This window comes from Paramisgurnus dabryanus, chromosome 5 (genome assembly GCF_030506205.2).
Source record: "Paramisgurnus dabryanus chromosome 5, PD_genome_1.1, whole genome shotgun sequence".
NCBI classification, from domain to species: domain Eukaryota; kingdom Metazoa; phylum Chordata; class Actinopteri; order Cypriniformes; family Cobitidae; genus Paramisgurnus; species Paramisgurnus dabryanus.
Window position 1 is genome coordinate 13,946,217 of NC_133341.1, and position 26,849 is coordinate 13,973,065.

Here is a 26,849-nt window from a genome sequence, read left to right on the forward strand (position 1 = left end):
CACGCGGATGGCCGCGTTCGACACTATACGCAATACAAATGATTTCTTATTCAAATTATTAGTCTAACAGGCTGTCAGGGCAGCACTGATTTGGCGACATTTACAGTACATTAAAACATTAGGATAGGTGAAGAAAAGTAACTGATCCACCATTGCAAACACAGTTTAGAACAAACAACAAGACAACAAAGAACAGGAATCAAACAAACATGCTCCACAGCTTTCTGTTCTTGGAAGAAGTAAAAGTTAAAGAAGAAAAACGATAGTGTGTGTGCAAATGCTGTCTATTTCCTTTGTATAATTGTTTATAGTGGAGTGTCCTGTCTAAATATTTTCTCGCGCATGCGCTGTCGTACGCGGACTGTACGCGCACTGTCCGCGCGGTCTCAAATTTTGGGCTGCACGCGGACGGTCCGCGCGGCCGGCCGCGGACCCTCCTGATGACGAAAATGACGTCATGCGGACGGCGCGCATACGCGGACGTCCCGAGTATACTTTCGGCTTTATGCGGACCTAAGAGGACGTTCGCGACGTCCGGGGGACGTCCCCTGTTTGCTGGGTATAATGATACATTTATTATTTATAAACGATTGATGCGATATACTGCCATTAATTATAAGTAACCATTGTTTCTAACACTATTCAACCTTTGCTTTATTTATTTTTATTAGTGAGCGAGAGCACTTTGATAGCAGGATAAAAAAACATTCAAAGAGTGGCAAACCATAGGAGAGTCATCTACAGGAGTCATTAAGAAATAACCAAGTCATGGTGTTAATAAAAAAATTAGTGAACCACAATATTGTCTCTTTCTTTTAAATGACCCTTGGAATTTTAGAAAAGTTATTGTGTTTGTCTTCATAAAATGCTATGTAGGACATGTTTTGTAGCTGTATGACGACCTATTGTGAATTGTACAGCATTTAGGATCCATATGATTACAGTACTTTATGTCTAATGGCCTAAATATGGTTAATATCTAAATGTAACTTAATATAAAATCACAACATCATATCAGCCAGTCTCTTGTATATAAAAACAGTTTATAAATAAATATAAATAGTTAAGTGTGACGTCATCATGCGCCGCTTCCGGGTTCAATCGATTTCAAATGCCACAGGAAAACACGCTAATATACACTCGTATCATGATGCAAAATTATTTAAACCATGATCCTTATTTTTATCTCCAATAATAAAAACCAAGATGACCAGACCTGGACTATATGGATTTTTCCGTAGTGTGCAGACTGCAGTGTATACTGTAAGTTTATACAATTTTCGTTTAAATGTGTAAAATTAATCAATAGTTCTCATAAACGGTTGTTTAAATAGGCTAGTATCGTAGTTGTATTTCCCTCTCCCCCTACTGAACGCATGAGAAGCAACAGGGGCGCAAAACTGCCAGGGGCGTAAAACTGCCAGGGGCGTAGATCTACCGGCTCCAGGTCTGCAGCCTCCCCATATAGGTAAAACCTGTTGGATTCCGTTGCACACCGTTTCAAGGAAACATGTCGTTCAACCCGGAAACCGTAGCAAAACGTTGCGCACCGGTGTGAGATTGAACGTGCCCCTGCTCTGCCCACATCTTGCTGCTCGCGCGTCCGTTGTAAACAGACACTGGTTTCACTTTTCATTTAGGCTATCAACCTAACCAGTAAATTTACGGGACGTTTAGCGTTCTAGATTACAATTTGAAGGTGAAATGTCAATTTTAAAATTTTTTTTTTTTTTAAACTCTTGATCTTCACAGAGTAGCCAGAAATCAGACATTTCGCGGATAAGGTATGAAGAAAAATGCAAACATTTGCCTAATTTTTTTATTAATAAAATCTGTTATGAAAAGTTATTACTGTTTTTGACACAGGCCTTTCTAAAATAAAGTTGCTGTAAAAATTTTTTACAGCTAAGGTACAGTTTGACTGATATCTCTTATTGTCTTCCTGCATCAACTGTTTAAATTTTTCCCAAGTCCAGAAAAGAACAATGGCTAGGGGTAAGTTAGCCTGGCTCCGCCCTCCTATGTACTTCCGCTTAATTTTCATTTCGCTTCAGTACAACGTCTGGGGATGCGTTCCACTCCCTGTCGCCATTTTGAAGTGCGTTCCACTTTGTCAAGTGGACGAGGAAAGTTTGTATGGACAGACCCTCGCTCCCTCGTTTTTGACAGAGGGAGCGAGTCTACTTCATATGTACACTTCAGGCAGCTCCATATCCCACAATGAATCACGATTGTGACGTCACTTCAGCAACTCGCGCTTTGTACATGGAGGGGGGCGGTCTCCACTTTCCATGTGATCAAGGGTTTAGGGTGATCCATTTGAACCTACTTCAAGTGTTTCAGCAGTAGTACTGCCTTGCGTTCCAGTTCGTTTTTTTATTACCTTCCCTCGCTAACTTCCCTCAGTCTCGTTCACTCGGAACTACGTCATTGCTTACGTTGTACGAGTGCCCACTACTGCTGAAACACTTGGGGTGCGTTCCACTCCAGTTTTAGACACACACTCGCGAACTTCCCTAAGCACTTCCCCTCGGGGAATCCCTGTCGCCATTTTGAAGTGCGTTCCACTTCGTCAAGTGGACAAGGAAAGTTTGGATTCTGACAGAGGGAGCGAGTCTGCTTCATATGTACACTTCATGCAGCTTCATATCCCACATTGCAACACGATTGTGACGTCACTTCAGCAACTCGCGCTTTGCACATAGAGGAGGCGGTCTCCACTTTCAATGTGATCAAGGGCTTAGGGCGAACCATTTGAACCCACTTCAAGTGTTCTAGCAGTAGTGGGCACTCGTACAACGTAAGCAATGATGTACATCAGAGTGAACGAGACTGAGGGAAGTTAGGGAGGGAAGTTCATAAAAAAAACAAACTGGAACGCAGGGCCAAAGTAGGTTCGAATGGATCGCTCTAAGCCCTTGATCACATGGAAAGTGGAGACCGCCCCCTCCATGTGCAAAGCGCGAGTTGCTGAAGTGACGTCACAATCGTGATGCATTGTGGGATATGGAGCTGCCTGAAGTGTACATATGAAGTATGTCCTTGGACAAAATCGAGGGAGCGAGGGTCTGTCCATACAACTTCCCTTGTCCACTTGACAAAGTGGAACGCACTTCAAAATAGCGACAGGGATTCCACCGAGGGGAAGTGTTTAGGGAAGTTCGCGAGTGTGTGTCTAAAACTGGAGTGGAACGCACCCCTGGAACGCAGGGCCAGACTTCTGTGTAGAGTTTTGTTTTCTCCTGCAAAAATCTGCAGGTCCAATCAGCGAACAGAGGGGGGTGGCTAAGAAGATGACGTTGAGGTTGTGCGTCACTTTGAGTTGTAGTTCAGTAATGGCAGCGGAGAAAGACGTGAGAAAAGCTATTCGGTCCGTTGTTGCAAAACTGCCGAATATACAGAAGTTTAAGCCGGAGCAAGAACAATGTTTGCAAAGTTTTGTTGGTCTGATCATTCGGAGTTGTTGTTTCCGGCCGGTTTCGGCTCATGATATACGTCACGACCACACGTAAGCGATTGGCTATGGCAGATCCTGAGTGACTCTGGGCAGATCCAATAGTTTTAAACTTCAACAGAGGACCCTCCTTAACGGAATTAACACTTTGCAATGGAGCATGGCCAGACTCTCTGTACAAATTAAATGAATGTACGAGAGTCTGGTTGGACCAGGCTAGGGGTAAGTCACAGATAGAGAGTGATTGTGTTTTAAACCATTGAGTCCTAACCGTTTAACACTGTACACTTATGGGTTCAATTGGAATTTTGTCCTTAAAGATTTCTTTTGGAGCATAAACTCTTGAGTTTTGGATTGTAATGTAAACTTTTTTTAGCTGGCTGGGCCTAATCCTCTATATACCTTATCTCCTACAAGTTAAATATTTAATCAGTGCACCTAATAGTGTCAAGAAAGTTGTTTTACAATTCAGGAGAAAACTCAAAACGATGAAACATCAATATAGTCACCTTCGAAAGCTGAAAACGGTGCATAGAATAGAGGGATTTAAATTTGTTTTAGTTTTCTTTCCAGTTGTTTATGGCAGTGGTTTTCAAACTGGGGGCCGGGGCCCCCAGGGGGGCCGCAAGATGGTGCCAGGTGGGCCCCAGTTTTATGACATTTTATGAAATACATTAATTTATCATAAATTCTGTGTAATTAAATCCTTAATCTGTGTATGAGGATACAGGATTACTGGAGTGCCAAAGGAATTCTAAAGCTTTGAAAGATGCTGCAGATTGGATAAAATTAAACGTTTGTCATTATTTAATTGGTGTGCATTTTATTTGATTTTCTTTTTCACTATAATGCTTCACATTACATTTAATTAGATTTTTTCAATTTGAGCATAGGAAGAATTATTGTGTGTATGTGCCTTGGTTGTAAAAAAAATATTGAAGAGCTTGATCATTTTGTTCTGTTATGTGATAACATGTTTAACCATGAGATCTATCTAAACCACCTTTCTCGATGTAATTCCGGAAAGCACAAACTTACTGTTTAGTGTTTTTGGGTAAGTTTTGGATTTCTCAGTCACATTTAGGTGATTTGATTATAAAGGTCGACCATTTCTGTTTCCCACTGTTACATAAAGTCGCAAAATGTGCAATCATACAATGTTGGTCAAATGGTCAAAAATATTTAGGCTACCCCAGCTATCACTGGGGCAGTACCCTTTAAAAAAGTCTTAATCAGTAGTTATATGTATAGATTTGGTAACAAGATGCTAATATGAACTGCTAAGGTGCAATGCTGCACTTTTTGAAAAGGTACCTCTCCAGAAAAAGCATGGTGTACATATTTTGACCATTTCTTCTTACAGTGTTTCTAGTTTTTTAAACATGTTAATAATGTTCATTCTTTTTCCTTACAGATGCAAAGAAGGCTAGGTTACTAAATAATCAGATGAAGGATCATGTAAGCTCCAGAGTTATCCTGAGATGTCACTAGCTGTAATCAAACATTTCACATCAATTGAGTGATAAAAACGTCAATTCTCTTAAAAAAGCTTTAGATTTTACATCATGTTGACAGTGAAAACCAAAACATACTGGATCTTTGTTTAATGTTTATTGACATTCATGCAATTCAATAAAATGTTCTTGATTATTTCTGTGTAAACTTCTATTATAATATTCAGATTATTAATACTTAGAACAGTGGACATGATTGTTTATGATGTTTCCATAATTTTTTATTTAATCTTTCAGTTTCATTTTTATTTTTGCAAGCACAATGACTGAAGCCTATATAAGCATGATGAGTCTTTAAAGGGGTAAATTATCTTTAAGAGACTGATGGGCCAAGAAATTTTAATTCACGAGTGTGCATAGACATGAAAGTGTGTGCATATTTGATAATCATGCTTCTGAACTTTGTTAATTTCATAAAATATCTTTCTCTCTCTGTTTATGTTTTTACTCATACTTCCACTGCTGAAGCATAATTACTTCAATGTACTTTCTAAATGCTGACTATAATGTTTATTAGCCTCAATGTGCGCCCATTGAATTACGTTGTTTCCGCAAAAGATAACAACAAACAGCTACCAGGCAACAAGACTGGATGCATCAATATTAATTAATCAATATTAATCCACCGGTTTCATATGGATCATGTGAACCCTGAAACACGTCAGTAAGTTTGTTTATAACATAAAGAAATGGACTTTGATTGTATTTTTACGGACTTTTTTGACGTGGTAATCTGACGTAGATGTTAAAGATACTTTTACTTTCACATTCTGCAGCCGAACCACCCCGCTGGTTATCCGGACGTGTTCAGTTTCTAGTATAGCTTTCGTTAAAGTGAAATAACAGTTTACGTTGAACAACTAAATCTCCATCTCCATTTGAGATGAAGTTACATAGACTGTAAGTTAATCAGAAAGCTTCGTTCAAGGTATGGTAAATGTAAACGCAGACTAAATGCTATAGGCAACACGAGAAATACGATGTTATTAGGCCTACTGCTTTCACTTTTGACATAATCTGATGTAAATTTTTTTGGTCTAAGGTGCTCAACATAAAACATTAACTCTCTCACCTTGTCTCGCTGCAACAGCTGCGTGAGTATATTTCACTCCAGAAAAGAACAATGGGTAACGTTAAAGGTAAAGGTAAGTCAAAGAGAGAGTGCTAACCGCCTAACACGCTGTACACTACGTTCAACTGACATTGCATGTAATTTATTTTAACAGTATGCGCTCTGTCACATTTAGCTTCCATGTAGGCTAACCATGTCAAATAAATCTTTATTATTTTAAACCTTACACTCATAAAATGCCATGCATTCTCGTTTAGATGTGCCTGATACCTATCATATGCTTATCTCCTACAGTTAAATATTGCGTCAGTGCACCTAACAGTGTCAATAAAGTTGCTGAAAAATTCAGGAAACAACTCAAAGAGAAGAAAACAAAATATGAAAACCTTCAAAAGCTGAAAAATTGGACAAATCGTGATGTGAAGGAGTGTACATTTGTTTTAGTATTCTGTCCAATTGTGTCTCGCGCTGGAACTGACATTGATGCAAAACTTAATGAAATAGAAAGAGGTAATAAATTGTTTAAAGAATGGATGGATAATATAACTGTTACATATAGCCTACTAATTATAGATATGCTACTTAGATTGGAAAACTGACTGTCATGTTTTCTTTTCATAGATTTTAAGGAAAAGTTAGTCATTTTAATAGTGCTTCATCACACATTTGACCCTGAGCGCATTGTATCAGACAGCAGTAAATTTGTCGATAGGGATAGGGACAATACCTGTACCCTGGACGTTCTGTTCCATGAGGATAAAGGATTACTAAAGTGTGAAACGAATTCTAAAGCTTTGGAAAAAGGTGCACTTTGGATACATTCAGAAGTATGTCATCATTTTATCAGCCTGCATAAATTCAATGTGCCTTTCTATAATATTTTTATATTGTTTATAATTTTATATTTTTCCTCTCACATAAAACTTAAGATTTCTTATACTCTAAAAGGCTGGGTTACAAATAACCCAATGCTGGGTTGGTTTTACCAAACATGGGTTGTAATAACTTTGTATAGCATTGTGTCTTTTCTATCCAAGTGGTGTGCTCTGTCTAATATTTAACCAGTTGTTTGGGTTCAAAACCAACCCAGCATTTTTAACTGTATATTTCTGTCTGCATTAGTAAGAAAGTTTTTGTGTGAGGCATTTGTTTAAAAAATATAAAAAACTGTGACAGTATGTGATTACATTGCATGTTAAATGGCTTGATCTACCTAAACAACATTTTAGATGTTCAAAAGATGTTTCCAACTGATAAATATGGGCATTAAAGATTGATAAACATGCTAATAATATTCTTTTTTTTTCCAGATAAAAAAGCTACAAAGTACAAAACGTAAGTTATTAAATTACTAATTTCTAATTTATTATGATTAGTAAAGTCAACTACCAATTTGCTTTATATCAGTGGTGAACAGTGTTGGGGGTAACGCATTACAAGTAACGTGCATTAAGTAATAATATTACTTTTCTGAAGTAACAAGTAAAGTAACACATTGCTTTTAATATTTGAGTTACTTTTTGAAAAAAGTAATTCTTATTTCTTTTTTAGTTTAAATAATTTGATTAAAAATACTGCATTAAACTAAATGTAGTCAGATTATGCACTATATGCGTACATGCCTGTGTTGGAACAGATTGAGTCAGTACTGAGATTTATGTAATGAAATATTCTGAATGCAGAACTTTTCAGTCATAAAAAAACACCTGCACAGCCAAATCACCAGTGTTAAATGTATACTCCTGGTGTATATATGGGTACCACCAGGTCTGGTGGTGCCCATATAAACACCAGCAGTGTAGATTTAACACTGGTGATTTTGCTGTGTGCAAGGCCTGAAAGAGATCAAGCCTCAGCCAAGAAAAAGTAACCCAAAAGTAGCTAAAAAGTAACGTGAGCATTACTTTCCATAGTAACTCAATAAGTTCTTTTTTTGGGAGTAACTTAATATTGTTATGCATTACTTTTAAAAGTAACTTTCCCCAACACTGGTGGTGAATACAGAGACCTGTATACCATTGTTTTAAGGGTGTGTTATTTTACAAACAAAATGTAATTGTTTCTGTTCTGTGCAGCCTCAAAAAACAAAAAAGGAACCAACACGACAAGCAAAAAATAATCAGATGAAGGATCCTGTAAAGCCTATAGCTGTGCAAGTCAACTATAATTAGTGCTTAGTAGGATGGGCATAAATTCACACCAATGATGACCAATCCATTAATTTATGAAAATCTGTATATTATAACAAATTGTCTGAAAAGTCAACTAAATTTACTTTATGCCAACAGGATTTGTTTAATAATGCATGTTTTTTCCAATTATGTCCCTTAACATAAATGTTTTAAGATGTGATTATTCTGTTCTGAGTAGACTTTATTATTAGGTCCCAGGACAGCAGGCTCTAATTGGTCATGATGCTAACAGCTATATCATTTATTTTATTGTAATTTACTATTGTTTATATCTAATTTTTATTTGTGTTGACTTACACAATTAGGTAATCATGACAAGACATTACTTGTAATGTTGCTAAAAATAAAAAAAATGTAATTAATACCCATAAGCCTTTGTGCCTTAATATTGTGATTATTTATGCTCACTCAAAGAATAACAATTGGGACATTTAAATAGCTGGTATTGTTAATAAGAAGCCAAATAGGTTTTGTTGTCTATAATATGTTTCTGTGAAGACACTGTTCAGGTGAGTATGTTTGCTTTGGTTAATGTGGACCCTGTTTATTTCTCACCACAATAATGAAATTACATGTCAATGGAGTTTGGTGTGTATTTCTGTGGAGAATTAAGTATATTCAGTGATTAACAGAGTCAGTCCTGATTTCCATTCACTCTGTATTAAAATCAGAATGAGTATATTTATAGTTTTTTACTCATCAATCAAGTAACATCTGCTTGTTAGGATTTCAGAAATACTTTTTTATTTAAAAAAATAATAATTTTGAGCAATGAACGTATGATATATTGAGTAAAAACTACTGCATCTGGTTTTTAAACTGATTAGTTTCACTTTGTGCAAAAGCCTAAAAGTTTGAGGGCAACAGGTTTCCATTCAAATTTCTAGTGAGGTCATCTGTCCAGGGTTAAGGCCATACTGGGGGGCCACTGTCATGTAGTTTTGCTCCAACCGTAATCAAACACCTTCTGTCTTCCAAGTAATCCTCAAGACTTTGGTTAGATTTTTCAGGCGTGTTTGAATAGAGTTGGAGCTAAAATCTGCACGACAGTGCCCCCCAGGACCAAGAATGCCCACCCATGGTTTAGGCTATTTAAGATTTAGTAAGTGGAGGAAATATTTTTATTTTATATAATTGTGAGTACATTTCTGCATCTCTGTATATGTTGCACAGATTCTCCTGCTTTTTTATTTTTAAAATTCTGTATAAATGCATGTTATAATTCAAGAAATAATGAATAATAAACACATTTTCACTTTGAATTCAATAAATTATTTTGTTCAAGAAAAAAAATGAGTAAGTTTGGAATTATAAACTAGATTATAAACTCTGATATAAACTAGTATCCAACAGCCAAAACAAATTGTTTTCTGCTGTTCAATTATTTCTGAGGATGCAAATGTGGAAAATAGCACCACCTGTTTCTGCTATCAGTACATTTGATAGCAGTGTCAGATGTTTTATATTTTGGGGTTACAGAGAGAATGTTTGTAATTCAATGCATTTAGTGCAATACAATTCAAACAAATGTATTGTGCAGGGTGTGGGAACCTTGCTTTAACCCTGTAGATCTGTAATCACTGTACTGAATTTGATCTGTCCTCCTGATATATTTGTACACTCTAAAATGGTGCAATGTTTTCAACCAATGGCTGTGTAAATATACAAAACACTGGCTTATGAATAAACCTATGCAGGGTTGTTTTTACCCAACTATGGGTTAAAACAACCCATAGGGCATGTAGCCTTGAATATCTGTGTAAGTGGAAATATATTTATTTTCCATGTTGGAGGAATCCTTAATTGACAAAGTAAACTTCGTAGTTGACATGAACAATTATACGTGTCAATCAGCATAAAAAAATGCTTTATTTATAAATTCTGTAATGCATCTTTATAATCTTTGTCATCCTCTGCTGTAACAGCAGAGACTGAAGGATTGCCATGGTGATCTGGAACAATTGAGTGACCTCTATGAGTTAACATCTCTACAAGCTCTGTTGCATGTGTTTGCTCAGTCACAATCTTCAGGGTAAATCTGGGTAAGTTCCCCCTGTCTGAAGCATCAATTGGAATAATCTGTATTTCAGCCATCTTCCTAGAGAAAGAGACCAAAATAAAACTATCATAAGTACATGATAAAGACATGCTGTAAATGCATTCATGTTTAAAAGTCTAATTCTTTTGAGCTGTATTTAATAATCCTTTTGAGACAATCTTGCCTTTAAGTCAGCTATATCTTATAAGTATGCTCTTTTGAGGATTTGTGATATCCTCATAATGTTAGGGTTAAAACAATATACACTCACCTAAAGGATTATTAGGAACACCATACTAATACTGTGTTTGACCCCCTTTCGCCTTCAGAACTGCCTTAATTGTACGCGGAATTGATTTAACAAGGTGCTGAAAGCATTCTTTAGAAATGTTGGCTAATGTTGATAGGATAGCATCTTGCAGTTGATGGAGATTTGTGGGATGCACATCCAGGGCACGAAGCTCCCGTTCCACCACATCCCAAAAATGCTCTATTGGGTTGAGATCTGGTGACTGTGGGGGCCATTTTAGTACAGTGAACTCATTGTCATGTTCAAGAATCCAATTTGAAATGATTCAAGCTTTGTGACATGATGCATTATCCTGCTGGAAGTAGCCATCAGAGGATGGGTACATGGTGGTCATAAAGGGATGGACATGGTCAGAAACAATTTTCCGGTAGGCCGTGGCATTTAAATGATGCCCATTTGGCACAAAGGTGCTTAAGTGGGCCAAGAAAACATCGCCCACACCATTACACCACCACCGCCAGCCTGCACAGTGGTAACAAGGCATGATGGATCCATGTTCTCATTCTGTTTATGCCAAATTCTGACTCTACCATCTAAATGTCTCAAAAGAAATCGACTCATCAGACCAGGCAACATTTTTCCAGTCTTCAACTCCGTCCAATTTTGGTGAGCTTGTGCAAACTGTAGCCTCTTTTTCCTATTTGTAGTGGAGATGAGTGGTACCCAGTGGGGTCATCCGCCTCAAGGTTTTGCATGTTGTGGCTTCACAAATGCTTTGCTGCATACCTCGGTTGTAACGAGTGGTTATTTCAGTCAAATTTGCTCTTCTATCAGTGTAAGGATTAGGGGTGTCAACAATAATCGATTCGGCAATGCATTGCAATGCGGGCATGCACGATTCAGCGTTGATGCAGCAAAGTGCCATAATCGATTATGTATGTCACTGTTTATTTTCTGGCCTCGAGTGGACAATAAAGTTGTTTCAATTACTTCCGGGGGCATAACAACAACAATCAAGATGGCTGAGGCGGAGAGAGATGACAGTGATAGACGGGTAAATAAAAACGCACCCTTTTCCATGGAAAGTGGACATATGGGCACATTTCGGATTCTACGAAGTTAATGGGCAACTAGACAAGACTTACGCTGTGTGTAAATTCTCATCTCAGGTATATAATTGTCATTGTCTTAAAGCTGCTAAGCTTCCGTTTTTGTTGAGAATATTTGCACTTGCCTTGTTGTGTACAGTAGAATTTTGATGCATCGCAATGCATTGTAGAATCGAATTGAATCGTTACCTGATGAATCGTAATTGAATCGAATTGTGAGGACAGTGCCAATGCACACCCCTAGTAAGGATGGCTCAGAAACATGGGGATCCATTTTGCGGTGTTTATTAATACAAACCAATCTGGCAAACAAATCCAAGACGTTAGGCAGAAGAATAATCAAAGGACAGGCAGGCAGATCAAACACAGATAGGCAGTCCAAACCAGGCAAACAATACAAAGGGGTAAATCCAAAGGCAGAGAAACAGATAAACAGGCAAATGGTCAATATCAGGCAGTCAGGTAAATCACTCAATAAATGCTCGGTATGCAGGGGTTAGCTGGCAATACTTCGCGCTAGACCTAGGCTAGCTTTAGACTTAAGTAGGGCACAACAGGAAATGAGCAGAGAAGCAGAGGGCAGCGACATGTCAGTACTCCGGCAAGGGCCCCCTCTGGTGGCGCGGCGGTATGGACGTTACAGAATCCCCCCTCTAGGAGCACCTCCTGGCGCTCTACGGGGTCTTCCTCTAGGGCGTGGTGCAGGACGGTCAGGTCTGGCTCGGTGGAACTCCTCGATGAGGTTGGGATCCAGAATGTTGTCCGAGGTTACCCAGGACCTTTCCTCAGGGCCATAGCCCTCCCAATCGACCAAATACTGGAGAGGACCCCCGCGTCGCCTCGAGTCCAACAACTCTCTCACGGTGTAGGCCGGTTCCCCGGCAACTTCGAGAAGAAGAGGTGGCTCTCGAGGCTCAGCGTTGGGGTCATACTCCGCATAATAAGGTTTCAGCAGGGAAACATGGAAAGAGGGAGAAATGCGATAGTTTACAGGCAATTCCAATTGGTATGTAACATTAATTTGTCTAGTAATACGGAAAGGTTCTACGTACCTCGGACTCAGTTTCTTAGACGGGAGTTGGAGTTTCAGATCCCGGGTGGGGAGCCAGACCCTTTGACCAGGTTGGTACCTGGTTGCGTATCGCCCTCTAGAGCCTAACATGAGCGCTTTCCCAGACTTCTCCACTCCTCCTCATCCAATCGTCCACAGCAGGAACATCAGAAGGATCTCCAGACCAGGGAAACATAGGGGGTTGGTAGCCGAGTATGCACTGGAAGGGGGTGAGGTTGGTGGAAGGGTGCCTTAACGAGTTCTTGCGTACTCGCCCCAGGGCAGGAATTCAGACCATCGATGCTGTTCACGGGTACAATAGGACCTCAGGTAGCGTCCAATCTCTTGGTTGAGTCTTTCTACTTGGCCGTTAGACTGGGGATGATAACCAGACGTTAAACTCACATTAATGTCAAGATTATTGCAAAACGCTTTCCAAACCTGGGAGGTGAATTGGGTTCCACGGTCAGAGACAATATCTTCAGGGATGCCAAAGTTCCTAAACACATGGTGAAACATAGCTTCAGAAGTTTCCATGGCAGTAGGTAATCCCTTGAGAGGGACTAGACGGCAGGATTTGGAGAAGCGATCAATGATGACCAAGATGGCAGTGAAATTGTTGGAGCGGGGCAGATCTGTTACAAAATCAATGCTGAGGTGAGACCAGGGGCGTTGTGGTATGGGTAAGGGTTTCAGCAGACCTGAGGGTAACTCCTTGGGTGTCTTGGACTGGGCACAAATTCTAAAGGACTTAACAAATTGAGCAACATCGTGGTTCAGAATGGGCAACCAGAATGATGTCTTAACCAGGGCTGTAGTGCGAGTGATACCTGGGTGACCAGAACTGAGCGATGTGTGGACCCATTGCATAATGCGGGGACGAAGAGTAAGTGGGAAGTAGGTCTTATCAGGCGGGCATTCAGGTGGTACAGGATCTTGCTGGTGTTCCTGTGTGATTTCCTGCATGATATCCCAGGCTATGGGGGCAATGATGTGAGTGGGTGGTATGATGGGGGTAGGTGAGCGGTCAGATGGAGTGGGATCGTGATAACGGGACAGAGCATCAGCTTTACCATTTTTATGTCCAGGTCTGTGTGTGATTGAGAAGTTAAAGCGAGTGAAGAACAGGGACCATCTTGCTTGGCGTGCATTTAATCTCTGAGCTCCTTTGACATATTCAAGATTTTTATGGTCTGTTAGTATAACGAAATGGTGCTTAGCACCCTCCAGCCAATGCCTCCACTCTTCAAGGGCTGCCTTGATGGAGAGAAGTTCTTTGTGTCCTACATCGTAGTTTCTCTCTGCCTGGGTTAGTTTCCTAGAAGAATAGGCACAAGGATATACCTTATTAGCTGGGCCGTGGCGTTGGGACAGAACAGCTACAATTCCTGTTTCAGATGCGTCAACTTCAACAATTAATTGTTTCTCAGGGTCAGGATGCTTCAGGATAGGGGCTGTGGTAAAACAGGTTTTGAGCTTCAGGAAAGCCTGGTTAGCTTGTGGGTTCCAGGGGAGTTTCTTGGGTTTGCCTTTCAACAAGGATGTCAGAGGAGCTGCTACCATACTGTAGTTACGGATGATTCTGCAATAGAAGTTAGCGAATCCCAGGAATCTATGTAGGTCTTTAACGGTACAGGGGGTTGGCCATTCAGTGACTGCCTTGACCTTGGTACTGTCCATTTCAGCACCCTGTGAACTGATGTTATAGCCCAGAAAATTAGTTTTAGAGACATGAAATTCACACTTTTCAGCTTTTACGTACAGTTTGTTCTTGAGGAGGCGAGACAGGACTTCCTTGACGTGGCAGATATGGTCCTCCATACTGTTAGAGAAAATCAAGATATCATCAATGTAGGCTATGGCATACTGGTTTAGGAGGTCTCAGAACACTTTGTTAATGAATGACTGGAAAACTGCGGGAGAGTTAGATAGCTGTACGGCATCACAAGGTTTTCGTAGTGCCCCCTAGTGTTGTGGAATGCAGTCTTCCATTCATCACCGTCACGGATGCAAACAAGATTATAAGCACTGCGTAAGTCCAACTTGGTGTAAATCCTGGCTTCTCGGAGTTGTTCTAGGGCAGAAGCAACAAGAGGTAAAGGATAGGGAAAATTCACAGTGATATTGTTCAAACCTCGATAATCAATGCAGGGTCTCAGGCCACCATCCTTCTTCTCCACGAAGAAGAAACCAGCTGCAGCAGGGGACATGGATGTTCAAATAAAGCCATTTTAAAGTGCTTCAGATATATAATCTTCCATAGCTCGGGTCTCAGGTTGTGACAGGGGGTAAACTTTACACTTAGGAGGCATGGCATTAGGTAGCAAATCAATCGCACAATCCCAGGGTCTATGGGGAGTAAACTCAGTAGCTTTGGTCTTACTTAATACTTCAGCAAATTCAAGATAGACATCAGAAATTTGAACATTCTTACCAGCCGGGATTTCAATGTTGGCAGACAGACAGGGTTTCGGTTTCAGACGATCAATGCAGGTTTCTACACAACGTGATGACCACTGTAGAATTTCTCCAGTCCTCCAGTTAATCTCAGGGTTGGTGCTACCAACCACGGATGACCCAAGATGATGTCATAACAGGGTGAAGAAATTACATTCAAGGTTATTGTTTCTTGGTGAAGGGAGCCGACTTGGAGTGTAAGAGGAATGCCATTTCCAATGGGAACATTATTAATAGCAGAAATGTTCAATGGGGGTTGACATGGGATGACATGGGATGACAGTAATCAGAAACTTGGAAATAACATCTTCGTGTATGAGGTTTAATGCTGAGCCAGAGTCAATTAATGCTGTAAATGATATGGGTTCATCATTGTAGGTAATCGTAACGGGTTGTGAGCACATATCATGACAAGAAGGGAGGTTTTGAAATTGTCTTACCAAATTACTGTAGCGGGGCTTCTTAGCAGGACAGTAATCAATGCGATGGCCAGGTTACCGCAGTAAAAGCATAAATTTAGTGTACATCTGCGTTGTCGTTCCTCCATGATGAGCGGTGCAAACCCCATCTGCATAGGCTCAATGACTTCAATGGTGTCAACAGGAGCATGTAACAATTTACTGGAGGCATTTCCGAGCCTAGCTGAGATTTTTGACTTCATTTTAGTAGGTACATTTCTCATCAGGTTATCAATATGGACTGCCAGAGTTACAAAATCAGAAAATGAAAGGCTCTCACCTTTACACGCCAGCTCCGCTTGGAGTTCAATGTCCAGACTACTCTGAAATACGTCCTTGAGCGACTTCTCATTCCAACCGCTTTGTGCTGCAAGCGTGCGAAACTCAATGGCGTATTCTGCAACAGGACGATGATTTTGAGACATGTGGATTATCTGCGACAAAGCTTTTCTTCCCCCAGCTGGATATTCAAATACTTCTCTCAGTTGTTGAACAAAGTATGGGTAAGAAGTGTGAATACGCTGATCCGTGTCCCAAACAGCGGCTGCCCACTCGACCGCTTTGCCAGTCAGCAAAGAAAACACTTTAGAGCACATGGTGACATCAGATACCTTTTCACTCACATGATCCTGGAAATAAATATCCAGTTGACGAAGGAAACCCCTCACGTATTCAGCTGTTCCGTCACACTCGTTTTGCAGACGTGGATGGCAAGGCTTGGATGTAACTGTGAAATGTTCATTGACGGACTGCAGACGCGTGAGCTGCTCTTGATAACCCCGCAGGAGACTGCTTTGTTGTTCGTAAGCAGCCATCAGATTGGTTACTTCCGCTGGATCGATGGTAGGCGAAGTATTCTGTAAGGATGGCTCAGAAACACGGGGATCCATTTTGCTGTGTTTATTAAAACAAACCAATCTGGCAAACAAATCCAAGACATTAAGCAGAAGAATAATCAAAGGACAGGCAGGCAGATCAAACACAGATAGGCAGTCCAAACCAGCCAAACAATACAAAGGGGTAAATCCAAAGGCAGAGAAACAGATAAACAGCCAAATGGTCAATATCAGGCAGTCAGGTAAATCACTCAATAAATGCTCGGTATGCAGGGGTTAGCTGGCAATACTTTGCGCTAGACCAAGGCTAGCTTTAGACTTAAGTAGGGCACAACAGGAAATGAGCAGAGAAGCAGAGGGCGGCGCCATGTCAGTACTCCGGCAAGGGCTCCCTCTGGTGGCGCGGCGGTATGGACGTTACAATCAGCTTGAATCAGTCGGCCCGTTCTCCTCTGTTTTTCCCTTTTCACACCATTCTTTGTAAACACTAGAAATGGTTGTGCGTGAAAATCCCAATAACTGAGCAGATTATGAAATACTCAGACTGGCCCGTCTGGCACCAACAACCATGCTATGCTCAAAACTCCTTAAATCACCTTTCTTTCCCATTATGACATTCAGTTTGAAGTTCAGGAGATTGTCTTGACCAGGACCACACTCCTAAATGCATTGAAGCAACTGCCATGTGATTGGTTGATTAGATAATTGCATTAATGAGAAAATGAACAGGTGTTCCTAATAATCCTTTAGGTAAGTGTAGTCTTTACACTCTCAGAACACAAGGTACAAAAGTTATTATGTACTTATTTAGATATCTAGAAAAATTTTAGATGTGAATGTATATCTCTGTGAGTGCATGTGTAAGTACTCTGTTGTTCTCTGTGTATGTTGACGTCTCATGACCCAGCAGACAGCAAAGATGACCAGTAAAAGGAGCACCAGCACCACCACAAACACAATGAAAAAATCAGAGTTCAGCCACTGTGACACAAAACCTGATTCCATCCTTAAACAACATAGAAAGATACCATGCATAAATATGTAGATTTTAGCATTTAAAAAAGGTACTTAAACCTACTTTTCTACAATTATTGCATTTATTACTACCTTTCTGGTATAAATTATATCTTAAAAGAGTAATCCTTTTGATCTATGTAGATTTTAGCATTTAAAAAATACTTTTTTTTACAACTTATACATTGTACAACTTATGCATAATACTACCTTTAGGGCAGGGGTCTCCAACATGGTGCCCGCACGGAGTCTGTGAGTTGCCCGCCAAAGCACATTCTATTAATAGCCTCAATTTTAATTTAACTGTATTTATTACATATTTTATATTAGCTTGGCTTATTTTATGTATGTTAACATTTTAAACAATGATAAAACATACAAACAAATCAAATCAACAAGTAAAACAAAAAAGTTTTGAGTACATCAAAAAAAGTATAGCCTTCCAGATTGTTTTATCCATTGTGGTAGCCCTCACAAAAAGGTTGGAGACCTCTGCTTAGGGTATTAAGAATGTCTTAAAAGAGGAGACCCATTTGATTTAAAGGGATAGTTCACACAAAAATTCTGTTATTTTACAAAATTTCTCTGTTCTGATGAACATGAAGGAAGAAATTTTAAGGAATGTTTATAACCAAACCGATCAGAGGCCCCATTGTATTTTTTCCCAACTATGGAAGTCAATGGGGCAAGAGGCATTACGTCATCAGCAGACATCAAATTGATCTCATCAGCATCTTAGCGCTGTCGTGGGTTCTTTGCTGCTATAGTTATCTAAAGTAAAATGTCTTCAGAAACACTCACAATATTTCCAAAACCCCACTGTAAATTTTTATTCGAAAAAACTGTCAAATGACTGCAGCAATGGTTTCCTAACAAATATTGCAAAATTAAAGTAAACTTTCTTAATTCCAATAATATCCAAAAACAATCATTTTACAGATTTTTTTCTTTAAAAGGTTCTGCAGCCAAATACAGTTTTTATGGATTTTTCCCAGATTATAATGACCAAGTGACCAATAAAAGAAAAAAGTGAAAGAGATTGTCTCTACATTTCACACACAGCCACAAATGCTGGGCAACTATCACTGCAACACCAAAACACTTCAGTCACTTCCTGCCAGCTGTGGGAATCAAATCATCAACCTCTGGGTTACAATCAAGTCTCTCTAACCACTAGGCCTCAATGTTTGAAAACAAACTTTTCTAGAATCTTATATTTAGGTTTCTTGATGCCATGTCTTGACATTTCATACGGTATAAGGCAACCTTATTGTGCATTTATTCCATGAACTCAACATTTTGAATTCAAAATGAGCTTGCATATTAGCCTACTCAAAATGTGAGAAACTCACAGTATGAGAATAGTGTTTCTTGCTTCAACAGTGGAGCTGAAGTTTAAAAATTACATATACATGTAAAACATTTTTAATAAAGTAATGAAACTTAACTAAAGCAGTTAGATTAATGCTGCGTTACAGGCAGGCTTTTGAGCCCGTAAAGCACGACTTGACAACCACGACTCGGAACTGGGAGTACATCGATCTAGTGCGAGTTCACGGCCACGGGTGGGAACTGGGAAGTCAAGGGTTGACTGCAGTTCCAGTGCACTTTCACGGGTAGAAAAGGTTGGGAAAACACGGATTACAGGTTGCCTGGAACGCGGCATAATTGTGAGCTTGTTTTAAAAAAAGCTAGTCTTTGATCTACCTTATGTTGTATTCGGTTGCGATGTTTGATTTTTCCGGTCACAATCATTAGGTCACGAACAACAGCTTGAGCCTTTGTACGTGGTGATGAGGAATGGCTGAGACAAAATATATGAGGATAAACACTGTAAAAAGAAAACATCATGACCATAACATTTTTTGTTTGTTTGGGTAAAAATCAAATTATTTTCCCAGGCTTAGTTTACCTTTTGCTATTTCCTTTACCGGACGGTTAGAAAACGACAAATGGAAGTTTAAAACATAACTGAATTTGTCTTTTAAATGGTACGATTATAGTCTCTCTGTTTATTAATATTATAATTAAATATTAAAGTTATTTAAACTATATTGTGTGTACAGCGCTGATGGACATCTTTATGATACAATATAAAATTCGTTTTGCCATTAAAACGGCACCAAATTTATAAATTATAAATACAAAAAACTTTATCGCACCACATGAAGGAATGAACAGGAAACAATAATTATATTTTAACAAAATAAATTGCAGTCACCTTATATACTTGTTAAATGAATGTTTAGAGCAAACCGTTATCTACTGTCCAACGTGTTAACGTTAGCTATTTGACCAATGATGATTGACAGGCTGACACAGCCAAACCAAATTGTTTGACATCATGCGGCGCCGCAAGAACCGACACCGGAAGACGTCAAAGTTCCGCGAGAGCACGTTAAAGCAAACTCCTCCGTATGATTTAGCGAACTCTCGCGGTACTTTGACGTCCTCCGGCTGTAGATTCTTGCGGCGCCGCATGAAGTGGAACAAGCATCAAGGGTACTGTCTACAGGGGATACAGCTACGGCCAAACATAGATATGTATATAAAGGCTAGATGGCTCAAGGCGGAGTCTGCTGTGTCGTCACTTGGCGGCCATCTTAGGTCAGTGCTGCCATAGTGCTGCTCCCTGCTGCTGTGGACGGAAGGTGAGTGACATACGCCAACTAAAATGCTCGTAACTTGCTGAATTCTTGACGGATTTACAAACGGTTTGGTTTTTTACAAACGTTATTAACGTGGCTATAATTCTGGATGCTTTAACATGTTTCATGAATTTTTTATTTATTTTTAGTATACGTATTCAGTGTCATAGGTACATCTTTGACGTTTATAACAAACCAATCCGTTTGAAAATCGGTAAAAAATTAAGCAAGTTATGGTCATTTAAAAGTACTTGCATCATTAAAACTCAATGCTACGAGTGAGCGAGCGCCCTGTCCTAAGATGGCCGCCAAAATGCGGACGTTCCACTCAATTGGCCATCAGCGCGGACGAGCCATCTAGCCTTTATATACATATCTATGCGGCCAAACCCCGTGTAATGTTGGGTTTAGGGTTAGGTTTGGTGGGTAGAATAGGATTAGAATGAAACAACCCCAGGTGAAAAAAAATTCTATTAAAAATATACTTTAAAAAAGTGTACTAAGTATATTTTCTAGATTTTGTACTATTTTCGTCAAATCCAAGTATAGTTAAGTGTACTCAATTATGTATTAACTTCAACTTAACACCTATTTGATTACACTTCAAGTGTAAATATACTAGTCAACATTTCAAGTGGATCAAAAAGGTTTATCAAAGTTGTCCTAAGTCAAGAATGGGTATTAGGGATTGGTTTTTTGTAAACTTTTATTAAAGGTTTTGATCCACTTCGAATGTTGACTAGTGTAGTATGCTAAAATGGAACAACTTTTTTTAAACTTCAAGTGCACTAAAATACACTCCTGAAAATCAAGATTTATGAGTAATTAAGCACACTTACAGTACAATTGCATTGTATTGCAATTTTAATGGAAATACACTTAAAAAGCCATTGCAGCACAAATTATAGTTGTGTTTAAGTACATTTTGTGCATACTGCTATCATACTTATAATTAGTATAAACTATGTTAATTTAGTATGCCTCTGTAATATTTCAAGTGCTCTACAAATGCACTTCCTAACTATTTTTAGTGCTTTTAAAGTGTCCCACTATGACAATAATAATGTTTTTAAAGTGAATTTCAATTATAACCTAAACATCATAGACACGTACTTTCAGTGCAATATTATTATAGTGTATTTTTTATATTTTAAGTATATTTAATTTGTACTTTTATCCCCATTTTGTTATACTTAAGCATGAATATTGCTGTTACACTACAAGTGTATAATATAACAATTCAGTTCAAATGCACACAAACAGATTACAAACTGCATTTCAAAAAAGGATCTTTATTAATGACACAAAAGTAACACACAAAACAGATATTGGCAAAATGGGGAACCTTAAACAGTCGACTTTCTTTGAAATGCCGGGAAGAGAACAATTGCGAACAACTTGTACTATATGGACATCTAGCTCTGATTTGAACTACTGGAGGCCTTGTAACTGGCATTGTTGCACTTCCTCCGTAGAAGGTCCCGGATCTCTGCCACCTCGATGTTGGGGAATCACTCCCTCACTGCATCTGTAAAACAGGAAAGAGACATTTCAATTTCAATTTTATTTATATAGCGCTTTTCACAATTTGTAGTTGTTTCAAAGCAGCTTTACATTAAAAGAAGCAGGGGAAACAGAAAAATCGACAGACAATATAAGTAGCAAAATACAGCGGCTATGAATAAACTTTACAAGTGAGCAAATTAATAATGTCTCGTATACAAGAGGGTGCTAAGTTAAGCCAATGTTGCTTGACTCCCCGGGGTTAAAAAAACCCTAGGAGAAAAACCTCAGGGAGGAACAAAAAGTCCTAGGAGGAAAAGATATACACATATATATATATGGGATATAAACGGATAAGGAGATTTAACGGGTTCCGTCTAGGGCTGCACAGGCGCATCTCCTCAGTAATGCCGGTTCCTTGATTAGTATTAAATCGCCATCAGCTGTTTTCAGATGGAGCAGCTTTAACTACAGAGCCGTAGTTCCCTGACAAGCTGGGCCATATCGCATACATATTGCAGCCGATACGTCCGCGATAATTAATGCGAAATTGCCCCGATTGTCAGTGAACTACGGCTCTGTGTAGTTAAAGCTGCTACATCTGAAAACAGCTGATGGCGATTTAATACTAATCAAGGAACCGGCATTACTGAGGAGATGCGCCTGACAAACACATGCGACTTATCGTGCAGCCCTAGTTCCGTCGGTGGTCAGGCATCGGCTGGGCATCACGTTGAAGGGCAGCCAGTAGATCAGTGGTGTGTTGACCTCCACGGCAGCCAGAACTGGTCTGTTTGTCTCAATGTCCTCGGGTTTGAGGACGAGACAGGGAGAGAGAAACAAAATCCTATTAGCGTAGGGGCCATTCACATGTAATGCAGTGTCACACAGTGTTGTGTTTTAATATCTGCTCGGTTCCAGACAGGCTAGCTATTGCGGCATTAGTAAATTACCCAGACGAGTTATGTGAATGCTTTGTTCCGTACAAGCTAACTTTTGCGAGATAAGTATAATTTACTAGACAAATTATGTGAATGCTTTGTTAAAGAAAAAAAGTCTTAAAGAATAATTCCGGTATTAAACACTTTGAGTCTCATTTCTGGTTTGTTTTGGATGAACTACAGTGATGGTCACTGAAATTTTGACAATGGGTCGTGTCTTGACTTTTTAACTTGTTTAGAAGCGTCTCTTGACTGCTTCAGAATGGAAGTCAAGGGCCATGCACAAACATGTCATTAAAACAACACTTAACGTTCATTTTCAAAACTGTGCTACTCACAGAGTGGTTTGTGGTGTTCGTTGATGATTAAAAACAAATATATCAGAGCAATGTATGATTTCAATCCGTGTTATTTGCTATAGTGGATCTATTTTTTCAGACACCTCACAACCACGTATATACTTCCGCTCTATATTTGAGTCTGAAGCGTTAGCACACTCTTGACCACTTGATGGCGACAACTAGGGGTGGGCGGAATGACCAAAAATCTATTCCACGGAATGAGTCATTTTATTTCACGGAACGGAATATTTCACGGTATACATGTTTTTCAGTTTATATTGTTTTTTGATGATAAAAATGTACAGAAATACACCACTCACTATAGCTTTTAACTAAATGCTCACCACAGTTTTAAAATATGAGCATTGAATCTTGTTTTTAATTGAGTAATTAACTTTATAGACTATTGAAGCTATAGTATGGCTTCATTGTATTTTGTATTTATGCATACATTAAATTAAACATATGCAATATGTAAAATGAACAGGTATAAATATATGCAAAACTCTACAGACAGGATAAACACCTGTATATGAGAGAAGAAGCTCTAGATATTATAAATGTGACAGGTGCTATGATGTGATGATCATAAAGTTTGTTTTAAGGTCTTGACACCCTTTACTTTCTATTAGACCTCAACACTTGCATCTCTTTCTCGTCTTTCCGATGAAATATGTTTGTACAAGCAAATGGCGCGTCAAACTACATTGCTCCATCATCGCACGTACGTGTCACTGATATAAACGCGAGTTTTGTCTTAGCTTGGTTAAAGTTCAGAAAACTTTACAACTATTAGCATTATGTGCGAGAAGAACTCTTTATTTGGCGTCGCAGCTCCTTGCGCTTGCCTGGAGAGACCTCTGCACGCGAGAGACCGGCCGGCTGCTGCATGAGGAGAGAGAGAGAGAGAGAGAGAGCGCGCGCGCGAAAGAGAGAGAGAGCGCGAGCAAGCAAGAGTCTCGCTGCGTGACCCGCGGTGGATTCACTGGCACTTATTATAAAAATTACACAAATAACTCGTTCATTTTTTATAAGTGAACTATTTTATATGTTTCTCCGTCACACTCAGTCTAACATGCTGGAGGGCAGAGTTAGCCACGCCAACTTATTTGCATTCCGCGGAATAGACGGAATAGAAAAATCTGTTACGTCTGACATTTTATTCCGCGGTAACGGAATATACCGTCATACCGCCCAGCCCTAGCGACAACCACTTTGCCTAACAAGGATGCTGAACGGAACTTGGTGTCTAGCGTATAGACAGTCACAATCGAGCTCAAATTCAAACCTAAGGCTGGTCACTGAGCCATCAAATATGGGAAAAATTTGTGCCCTACTCCGAGGGCACAGTTGCTCTGCTCATGCTAGCCTTTTGAGAGAAACCGAGCGAAAAAACTACAACCAGATGTAAACAGACCCTTTTCCATTTCCGGCGGCAGAGTGATATATCAGCGAGCAATGAGTCTTCCAAGAGAAGTCAATGGAATTTTACAAAATGCCAAATAAAACACCACAGAAACTGTATTTCGCTACACTACTTGTTTTTAATCATCAACGAACACCAAGAACCACTCGGTGAGTAGCACCCCTTACGAAAATTAACCATGGTTTTACTACAGTTAAGACCAAAAAACCATGGTTACTGTAGTAAAACCATAGCTACCACAAAATAACAATGGTTTTGACAACCATGGTTTTCAAAAACCATAGTTAAACCATGGTTAGTGTAGTAAAACCATGGTTTTGCTCATAGTAATCAATTGACCAAAAAAAACATGGTTACTACACTTTTACCACAATAAAACCATGGTTAATATTCGTAAGGGACAGTTTTGAAAATGAAGGTTAAGTGTTGTTTTAATGACATGTTTGTGCATGACCCTTGACTTCCACTCTGAAGCAGTGAAGAGACGCTTCTAAACGAGTCAAAAAAAGACACGACCCATTGTCAAAATTACAGTGTCCATCACTGTAATTCATCCAAAATAGAGATCGACCGATACATCTGTTTTCCGATATTTTCCCCGATATTTGAGCATTTTCGGATGATCGGATATCGGTTTTGTAATATCGGATTGACCGATAAACGAGAGAATTGAGAATTGCGCGCCGGACGCATCCTGAGGAGAGGAGCTCACAGCAGCAGAAGCAGCGTGCACAGCACATATGACGGCGGAGTGATGCGACTTCATTAAAAGGACTTTGAGTATACTTACTTTGCATATGAGGCATTTATAGCACAGCTTATTTGTGCATTAATGTATGTTATGTTAAATAAGTTGATATATTAAAAGCAATGTATGCAGCTTGTCCAAGAATAGAGACGAACTCACAGAGTCACGCTTGCTGATCCATAAAATCCGGTCCCAATAACGACGTAGCTTTGCATGAATAAAACAGCCATGAATTAATGCTTTGTGGAATTAAAAACGCTAAATTAAATTCGTTTTTCTGTTATTTATGCTTATCATTAGAATTGTAAAATCACGTTCATATTGCGCTGTTCACTTACCGGGGTTGAAGGCTAAAGCACAGCCACATTTTGTAACAAGATTTACCCTAAGTTATATTAACATTTCCCAGATAGACATTATTTTGCTAAAATATCTAAATAAATGTCTGTGGATATTAATTAATTATTTATTACCTCCGCAAGCGGTCACAGTTTGATACAGTTAATGCGCGAGTAAATGGATAGATAAACAGCGCTGTCAACAGCCATTTCATAACAACAAAATATTAATTATTCTGACATCAAATAACGTCACCAGTTAAGAAATTCAGTGATATATAAACCGTTTTGATTGTTACTTTCCTGAATGTAGTATTGCAGTCAGTGATATTATTTGTAAAATCTCTTTGCTAACTACTTGTTGGACTGCTGAAGGCTACAGGTTGCTGGTCAAAACAACGATATTATATCCCAAAAAAGAGACTTAATCCACCTGTTTTACTCTATAAACTATGTATAACAAGCAGCCAACTCTGCTATACTTTTCTCTCTCTCCCGCTCCGTAACCTGGCAACCGGAGCGCGAACTTTGGATCAGTCCATTTCTGACGAAATGATAGGGGTGTTTGGAATGGTCCATGTATTGGGAATATAGTTTCTACATGATTCATTAAATTAATATTATTCTTCACTCTTTCAGACATCTCTATTTATGACTTTGTATGCAAAGAGGAAGTGATTGTGATGATGATGATTATTATTATTATTATTATTATAAGGGTTGGTTCAGTTCAGTAGTTTTGTAGTAATTATGTCAAAAACAGAAGTATAACAGTAAATAAAAATCGGTTCAGCATATCGGTTATCGGGCACATAAGCATCCAAATATTTGTTATCGGCATCGGTTTAAAAAAATGAGTATCGGTCGATCTCTAATCCAAAACAAACCAGAAATAAGACTCAAAGTGTTAAATACCAGAATTATCCTTTAATGGAGCATTTCACCTGTAGAAACATTAATCTTTATTGAAAGTGTCTCATATTTGTAGTGGAAATGTAACATACATTTCGAATTTGGTGCCTATTTGACTAAAAAAGGGGTGTTTGTAGTCTCACCACCTCAACAAAGATATTGGACTTCCTTCTTTCAATGATGCAAAATTATAATTTTTTACATCATTGAAAGAAGGAAGTGCAACACTGAAATCTGTATTTCTCCTGTCTCAGGAAATGATGCATGACCATTCAAAAACATGACTGGGGTTCTAAAGATACAAAGCTTAATACAAATGGGTGAAGTGTCCCTTTAGATTTAAAGTGATTGACTGTGTCTGATTCACAGATACCAGTTGGCAAATCATTTCAGAGCTTAGACACTTTTGATATTCTAGGGAAAATTAAGAGACCAGAATTTTGCGACCGCAGTGTACGTGTTGGATTGTATTCTGATATTAATTCTCTAAGATACGAAGGTGCTGGGCCTTTTAAGGTTTTATTGGTGATTAATAGTATTTTTAATT

General features: G+C 39.0%; 1 protein-coding gene and 2 long non-coding RNA genes across 7 annotated transcripts; 1 reads left to right on the forward strand and 2 right to left on the reverse strand.

Moving 5' to 3' along the window:
* Positions 1–5,647: 5,647 nt before the first annotated feature.
* On the forward strand, positions 5,648–6,803 carry LOC135748741 (uncharacterized). 4 transcript variants are annotated; one of them, XR_012336765.1, is made up of 4 exons: positions 5,705–5,896; positions 6,011–6,113; positions 6,335–6,550; positions 6,662–6,803. It is a non-coding gene; the product is annotated as an uncharacterized lncRNA (long non-coding RNA). The 4 variants fall into 4 exon arrangements; XR_012336766.1 differs by having other exon boundaries at positions 6,059–6,113; XR_012336763.1 differs by having other exon boundaries at positions 5,648–5,896; positions 6,011–6,550.
* A 3,301-nt stretch (positions 6,804–10,104) lies between these two features.
* LOC135748925 (uncharacterized) lies at positions 10,105–19,773 on the reverse strand. Of its 2 annotated transcripts, XM_065267245.1 has the most exons (3): positions 19,153–19,773; positions 17,300–17,437; positions 10,105–10,330 (listed from the first exon to the last, which is right to left on the reverse strand). In XM_065267245.1, exons 2-3 carry the CDS (start codon positions 17,434–17,436, stop codon positions 10,105–10,107), a joined length of 363 nt encoding a protein of 120 aa, XP_065123317.1. In that variant the 5' UTR covers position 17,437; positions 19,153–19,773. The 2 variants fall into 2 exon arrangements, with proteins under 2 accessions (XP_065123317.1, XP_065123316.1); XM_065267244.2 differs by lacking the exon at positions 19,153–19,773 and having other exon boundaries at positions 17,300–17,610.
* Positions 19,774–21,365: 1,592 nt separating this feature from the next.
* On the reverse strand, positions 21,366–23,052 carry LOC141282187 (uncharacterized). The gene is made up of 2 exons (XR_012336703.1): positions 22,247–23,052; positions 21,366–21,621 (listed from the first exon to the last, which is right to left on the reverse strand). It is a non-coding gene; the product is annotated as an uncharacterized lncRNA (long non-coding RNA).
* Positions 23,053–26,849: the final 3,797 nt, after the last annotated feature.